Below are 7,891 nucleotides of genomic sequence, written 5' to 3'. Positions count from 1 at the left end.
CGAAAATGAAGCCGGCAAGCGGGCGCGGGGGTGCAGCCGCTGCTTGGGAGGCCGAGACCGGAGGACGGCGGGCTGGAGGCCAAACCGACCAAACCCTTTTACCAAATTTTGCTAAATTCAGAGGCAGGAGAAAACTTGCCAAGTTGGGGTGTTTTGTAACCTTTTTTTCCCCCCTGGGAAAGCAGAGAACAATGAAAACCACTTAACGTTAGGACGTAACACGAAACCCCGCGCTAATTCCTGTTGCGTTTATTTCTGGGCTCCGTCTCGGCGCGGCGGCTCTCCGGACTCCCCCGCGGGCTCGGGTCCTCAAGATCGGTCCTGAAAACAAAGGGGGAGCGCCCGTCAGCATCCAGGGCCCCTTCTGGGGTGTCGGCCTGCCCTGTGATCCAGAGCTCCCGCCTATGGTGGGTCTGCAGTGGTCACTCTTCCTACTGTCCGTATTTCCACTGTAGCACTGAGAAAAGAGGAATTCGGAAAGACCACAGCAAGTCAGCCAGGAACAGCATACCTTTCTTTTCTTTTCTTTTCTTTTTTTTTGCGGGTCTGGGGATGGAACCCAGGGGCATTTGACCTCCGAGCTACACCCCCTGCCCTATTTTTTATTCTTTATTTTGAAACCGGGTCTCGCTGAGTTGCAGAGGGCCTCGCTAAGTAGCTGAGGCTGGCCTCGAACCGCGATCCTCCAGGTCTCAGCCTCCCCAATGCTGGGATGACAAGCCTGCGACAACACGCCTGGCTTCCTTTTCTTTTTTTAACTGATTCTACTATACCTAAATCTAATAGGCGATGGAATGATATTAACTCTATAGGTAGTGAGTGAATAGTTCAGGGTATCTATTATAATCCCTGAAACACTGGAAATACCACAAATATATTAAAACAAAAACTTCCTTTTGGGATCTTCCTTATTCTGACCGGGCGCTGCAGTCGGGCATCGTGACGAGGTACGGGCGGCAGAGACACAGGTTGGGGCCTCCCTCCCCATGGCGGCCTCGGCTGGCTCGGGGACCCTGACTATGGGCGACGTTTCTTCCACCAGCGCCCCCCCCCCGCCCGGAGCCCCCTCCTCCACATCGACATCTAGCGTTTTTATGTTTCTGCTTAGTATCTTGTCATGCAGAAATCTGAAAAAACAAACAGCTTTATCTCACCCTAGCAACACACACCAGCCAGATCTGCTCATAACTCTTCCTGAGCTGGTCAGAGAGTGGACATGGTAAGGTGATTAAGAAAACAAAACGCCAGAGAAAAATAAGCTCCTCCAAAGAGAGGCGGGCCACACAAATTCTCTCATGCTGGAGAAAGCACTAGAAAGAGAGGCAGCTGCCGTACAACCAGGCAGGGAGAACACAGCTAAAATTCTTGTGAAATTTATTATTATCATTATTATTATTATTATTATTATTATTATTCCCAGGCAGGGAGAAAATAGCTAAGATTCTTGTGAAATTTATTACTATTATTATTATTATTATTATTATTATTATTATTCCCAGGCAGGGAGAAAACAGCTAAGATTCTTGTGAAAATTTTTATTATTATTATTATCATTATTATTATTATTATTTGTGTGTGGCACTGGAGATGCAACCCAGGGGCATTTTACCTCCAAGCTGCACAGCCAGCCCTAGTTGAAATAGGATCTCACTAAGTTTCAGAAAACCTCACTAAGTTGCTGAGGCTGGCTGCTAACCCGAGATCCTCCTGTCTCAGCCTCCCAAGTACTGGGATTACTAGTGTGCACCACCTCCCCCAGCTAAATTTTTCCTATTTTACTTTTGGTGCTAGGGACTGTTGTATCCAAGGCCTCATGGATGCCAGGCAAGGCTTTATCACTGAGCTGTGGCCCCTGCCCTGTCACGAATTCTTAGTTTCTATCGGCACTGGAGACGGAACCCAGGGCCTTTTACCGCTGAGCCGCCAGCCCTATTTTAGTTCTAATGGTACGCGGAGTCTCGCTAGGTTGCTGAGAGCCTGGCATGAATTCTTGAGCACAGGCCGCACTGAAGCCCACGGGCCTAGCTTGTCTTGGAGAAGCAGGGGCCAGGGCAGGTGTGCTGGAGGGTGGGGCTCGGGCCACAGCTGCTCGGCCTCTGCGGTCCGCCGGAGGGGTCAGGACAAGACGTCATTTGTGGCAATGCCGGCAAAGATTCATTGCTGCTGGGAAACTGGCAGAAACTCCACGCCCTGCCTCTGGAGGAGGCTCCTGATGTCACGGAATACCAGGCAGAGCTGCGGTCAAGGCAGCCTGACTACTGCGGAAGGAGCAGGGGCAGGGGCAGGGGCAAGGGCGCTGGGCACGTCCTGTGGCTGAGGTCCAGGCGTGGGGTTGGCCTAGGACTGAGGCTGGACCAGCCGGCAGAGAAGCCCTGTGGTTCCCCGCAGCCCACACCAAGACGTATGCAGGAGCCAGGAGCGGATGGGATTAGGGGCGGGTCGCTCTAGAGGGAAGGCCGCATGGCAGAGGCCCCTCACGCTGGGCTCAGCCTTCAGTGGAAATGTCCACTCTCAAGCAGCAAGGAAAAGCCCGCTGCAGACAGAGCGAGCGGCCGCGTGCGGGCCGCCGGAGCAGGACTTCAAGACCACTGCGTGAATGTGGGAGGGGAGGGTGCTGGTGGAGAAGCCGCACGCCACCCACGGGAGACGGGATGGGTCCTGCAGAAAATTCACTGGGTCAGAGAAGGCCTCGCACGCTTCATGGAGAAGCTGAGAAAGGCTCAGTGAGCTGCGGCGGTGTCCACAAAAAAATCACCCAAATTAAACCCGGGGCAAAGCAGGAGGCCAGGAGCCGGGAACAGCAAGAAGCCGTGGGCACAGCGAGATGCCTGTGGGGAGAGGGAGCGTGGGGACAGACCCAGAGAGCGAACCCGAGCCCAAGCAGGAGGAACGGAGCCAGCCAGCAAGGCCAGGCGACAGCAAGCCCCAGACAGACGGCCGCCAAGGAGCCTGGGCAGACAGGGAGGGCGGGAGCGGGCCAGAGGTGCAGGCAGAGATGCCAGCAGGCCGCAGCGGAAACCGCACACCACCAGGCCACGCGGCAGCTTAAGCGTCAAGAGAAAAGAGCCTCCCCGGTGCCCTCTACTGATGACACAGAAGCGCAGGAGAGCTGGCGCAGGAGGCACATTTAAAGGGCCCAGCTCGCCGGGCGCGGTGGGCACGCTTGTCATCCCCGCGCTTGGGAGGCGGAGACAGGAGGATCGCGCAGGTTCGAAGCCAGCCGCGCGCGCCGGCTTAGGAGACCCTGTTTCCAAATAAAAATGTAAAAATAGGTCTGGGAGTGTAGCCCGGAGGTAGAAGGGCTTCCAGGAACCCCGGTACCACCAAAAAAATTAATAAATAAATAAAATAAAGGGCCGAGCTTGGTTTTCGCAGAGCAGCAGGAGCGGGGGCAGAGAGGCAAGGGCCTGAGAAGCGGCCCCGGAGCCAGGCACCCAGGAAAGGCCAGCGCGCTCCCCCAGCGCTCACACGGAGGGAGGCGGGGAGCCTGGCGCGGTGGCACGTGCTTTCCGTGCACCTCCTGCCAGCAGAGGCTTCGCGGCCTGAGCGTGCCATGCCAGCCGCGGCTGCTCCGGCCACTGCGTCGCGCTTTTGCTCAGCTTGGACGGGCAGGAGAGGAAGCAGCTGGCAAAGGAGGAAGTGTCTGTCTTAGAAGTGGAGGCTAAAGAATGCTACGTGATGTAAACGAGGAGTGCAGCCAGCCCCCTGCCTCCACCCGTCCTTCCCTCCCTCCTTCTTTCTTCTGGTGGTACTGGGAATTGAGCCCAGGGGCATTCTACCTCTGAGCTACACCCCCGATCTTATTTTATTCTTTGTTTTGAAAAGGCTCTGAGCTTGGCGGGCCTCACAAGTTGCCCCGGCTGGCCATGAACCTGTGCCCCTCTTGCCTCAGTCTCCCAAGCACAGGATTACAAGCGTGCACCAGCACATCCAACTACGAAGCCCGTTTCTTAAACTCTCATAAAACATCACTTTAAGAAATGGGTCTGAGCCGGGCGCGGTGGCGCACGCTTGTAACCCCAGCATTCAGGAGGCTGAGACAGGAGGATCACGGTTCGCGGACAGCCTCATCTCCTTAGTGAGGCCCTTTGCAACTCAGTGAGACCCTGTTTCATAGTAAAGAATAAAAAATAGGGCATGGGGTGTAGCTTGGAGGTAGAATACTCCTGGGTTCAATTCCTAGTACTGCCAAAAAAAAAAAAAAAGGAAAGAAAAAAAAAAAGAAATGGATCTGGAGGAGACCTGATCACAGAGGACATTTGCTTAAATGCATATTAAAGCATATTAAAGACCTTTTAAGCATATTTTAAATCACTTCTCAGCAGTCTTAAGAGGAACAAGAACCCACTGGAGTTTTTTTTTTTTGTTTTTTTGTTTTTTTGGTGGTACTGGGGTTCCTGGAAACCCTTCTACTTCCGGGCTACACTCCCAGACCTATTTTTATATTTTTTATTTGGAAACAGGGTCTCTTAAGCCAGCAAGCGTGATCCTCCCGTCTCCACCTCCCAAGCGCAGGAATTATAAGCGTGGCCGCCACGCCCGGCCCCACTGGAGATTTTGAACGCAGAGGGGTGAGTAACAGCAATCCCACGTGCACCTGGAGACGATCACTCCAGCCGCAGTGCGGCAATCAGACCGACTCCAGAGAGGCCGAGAAGCTGGGCGTGGAGGCTGAGATCCGGCTCTGGGAAGCAGGGCAGGTCACAGCGGAGGCCGCCGAGCGACACGGCGAGACCCGTCAGTGCAGTGAGCACACGTGTGCATGAGTGGGCGTGCATGGAGGTACAGGTGAGCAAAACCCAACTAGCAAGCACCACACTCTCTCTACAAGAAATGGACCGTGGACACGAGGACAGCCACACTGGAGGGGCTGGAGCACGCCGCGGCGGAGAGGCTTCCCACGCAAGGCCACGGGGCTGCGCCAGGCTGCACCAGAGGCCGGGACAGGGCTCAGGGGGACACTGAGGCTTGTGGGTTTAAGAAATTGACTAAAACACACGTGGAGAAGGGTCCTGCTTTTACCTTTGTTTTAGAAAGCGTGGAGGGCGGGTGAGGAGCAGGCGGGGCCCGGGCAGGCCGGATGCGCCAAGATATCCTAGAGGGACGCTGCGCCTGCCGCGGGCGCCTGCCTGGAGCTCCAGGGGCAGCAGGCGGGGGAGGTAAGCTCAGGACACCATCAGTGTCATCGCAGCCGAGAAGCTGAAGCAGGGAAGGAGGGAGGAGAGAAGGTGCGGGGAAGCCAGGCAAAAGCCAGGCACGTCTCGGAAGCTGAGGAAGAGACAGTGGAAGCCATCTGCAGCATCAAAGACTGCTAAGAAGGCCAGGCATGGTGGCACTCCCATCATCCCAGTGCTCAGGAGGCTGAGACAGGAGGAATGCAGGTCTGAGGCCAGCCTCGGCAAAGTACTGCTTAGCACAAGCTACAGAAACCAGTGGTGAGCTGGAGACCTTTAGCTCGCACACACGAGGATCACTTCCTCCTACTCTTGTTTGAAAAGCAGCGCACAGACCGATCACGCTGCGGGCCACGCAGGACTCACCTGTGCGACGCCTCCCAGGCCTCCTCCTCTTCCAGCAGGTCCCTTATGATGTCGGAACTGGAACTAAAGGACACGATGTCAGTACTGCCAGACAGAGGCTGCGCTTCCACTTACAGAAAGCTCTAGGAAGAGCAGCCAGGCCATCGCTACCGCCACAGAGAACAGCAGACCAGAGGTGGCGCCAGGTCTGCGCAGGGGAGCGAAGCGGAGGATGGCCATCTGCGAGCTGGGTACGAGGGCACTCGTCTGCCATCCCAGTGCTGGGGAGGCTGAGACAGGAGGATTGTAGCTTCGAGGCCAGCCTCAGCAAGTAGTGAGACTCTCAGCTAGCGAGCCCTTGTTTCCAAAGAAAATTAAGTAAAATAAAGTTCGTGAAATCTGCTTAATGTCCTTTAGGGCCTTCTACGTTCTTTCGGAATATAAGCTATATCTAGGTAGTTGTTTAATAAGAAAGTTTATTATAAGCCAGTTTCTGGCGACATTGACTGATGAAAAATTAATGTGTTAACTGTTCAAAAGAAAACTAAAATCGAGCTGGGGGTGCAGCTCGCAGGCAGAATGCCTCTGGGCTCAATCTTCGGTACCACAAAAAAGGAAACTGGCACAAGAAAACTCGGGGTTGAAGAGTACGCTCACCAGCTCCACGGTGAAGATGACTTCGCAGCCGTGTAGGGACGTGAACACTCCAGCCCTGGGCTTCAGATACTTACCATTTATAATACATCAGCTGAATTTCGTAAAGCCATAAAAGGTGATAGTCAATAATAAAAAATAATCACAAAAGCTTAAGTAAATCTCTCAACCGAAACCTGGTCCTAAATGGACTACTGTCACGAGACTTTCCAATATTCTACGCCAATCAAAGCGCCCGTCATATTTCATTTGATCCTCGGCACCATGAAAACAAGAGGGCGTTTCTGCCCAGCTGCGCGGCGACGCACGGCGTCTACTACTTTTTCATGCTCAGATGCCAGTTTCCCGGAGAACAGTTAACACATTAATTTATCATCAATTGCGCCGGAAACTGGCTTATCATAAAGCTTCTTATTAAACAACTGCCTAGACGTAGCTTTTATTAAGAAAAAAAAGAAGAACAGAAGGCCTTAAAGGACATTAAGCAGAGTTCACGAACTTTATTACTAGGGAGGGCTCATATCCACGACACCCCCATTCCCACAGGAACGGTCCTAACCCCCCTTGTCTGTGGTACCGGGGACGGAACTCAGGGGCACGCTACCTCTGAGCTATGCCCCCGGCCCACGTTTACTTTTGCTTCAGGTCTAAGTTGCTGAGACCGGCCCGGAGGCCGCGATCCTCCTGCCTCGCCTCCCACGGGCTGGGATTACAGGCCACCACGTCTGACCGGTCAACCCTCCCCAACCCTTGTTCCTCCTTCCTACAGGAATGAGCAGAACAGCTGGAGGAGAGAACTGAGGCCGTTCCGCCCTGACAAAGCCGCGGCTCTGCTTTGCCTGCAGAGCTCAGGCAGCGTTCCCAACCTCTCGGAATTACAGCCCCAAACAGCTCTCTTAGGCCCCCACACCTTCCCCGTGAAAATTTAAAACTAAGAACCGTGGCTTTCCTTGAGCGCATCCGTGTGTATGTATTATTGATGATTTAGACATAAAAATAGGGACAGTCTGGCCTTCCCCCCAAAAAACAACCCTGCCTCCCCCGTCCTCAGAGTGAGACTGCGGCTCTGGATGCCCGCCCGGAGCTGGGGAGGCCGGCCCGCCGAGACTTTGCTCTGGGCGCCGCGGGGTCACTGCCCAGGGGCAGGCGGGCCTCCCCCACCCGGAGAAGAGACACCAAAGACAGGAAGGCTGCAGAGCGCTCCTCGGGCAGCTCCTGCCGGCGTTCACCTCGGGGCTGTCACAGCACCAGCACAGACCGCTGGTTTGTTAAAGGAAAATATTTGCAGAGCATTAATGGCACGAGCCTAAGTGCTTTTTATGCTACCTCAGTGGGAACAGATGGCAGGGGAGGCCACAAAAAGCGGCACCGGGCGGGGCTGCTGGCGCCTCTTCCTGCAGTGACAGCCAGCCGCAGTGGCCCCTGTTCTGGCCGTCCCCTTCCCCTCCACCCAGGCCTCACGGGTCACCCAGCCGGAGGCGAAGCCGGGCGCCTGGAGCCTCAGGAGGGTCTGCGATGTCTGCGGAACCCAAGGGTCGAGGCTGAGACGCGGACACCAGACTGCTGCCCCTTCCCTTTCCCCTTCCTTTCTTTTCCGGTGCTGGGGATGGAACCCAGGGGCCTTCTACCTCCAAGCCACACCCCCAGTCCTACTTCATTCTGTATTTTAAAACAGGGTCTCACTACGTCGTGGAGGGCCTCACTAAGTAACTGAGGCT

General features: G+C 54.8%; 1 protein-coding gene across 1 annotated transcript in view; it reads right to left on the bottom strand.

The window, feature by feature from the left end:
- Nucleotides 1-233: 233 nt before the first annotated feature.
- The window catches only part of RAD18 (RAD18 E3 ubiquitin protein ligase), a gene marked incomplete at both ends in the record, with an annotated part of 55,087 nt that continues 47,429 nt past the window's right edge, over nt 234-7,891 (bottom strand). The window contains 2 exons of the mRNA XM_080718244.1: nt 234-321; nt 5,541-5,603. Of these exons, the coding sequence (XP_080574370.1) occupies nt 234-321; nt 5,541-5,603 (151 nt within the window). The remainder of the gene's footprint in view (nt 322-5,540; nt 5,604-7,891) is intronic.

The sequence above is a fragment of the Muscardinus avellanarius genome, assembly GCF_963383645.1.
Source record: "Muscardinus avellanarius genome assembly, chromosome: 22".
NCBI classification, from domain to species: domain Eukaryota; kingdom Metazoa; phylum Chordata; class Mammalia; order Rodentia; family Gliridae; genus Muscardinus; species Muscardinus avellanarius.
This window is presented reverse-complemented; position numbering and strand designations above follow the sequence as displayed.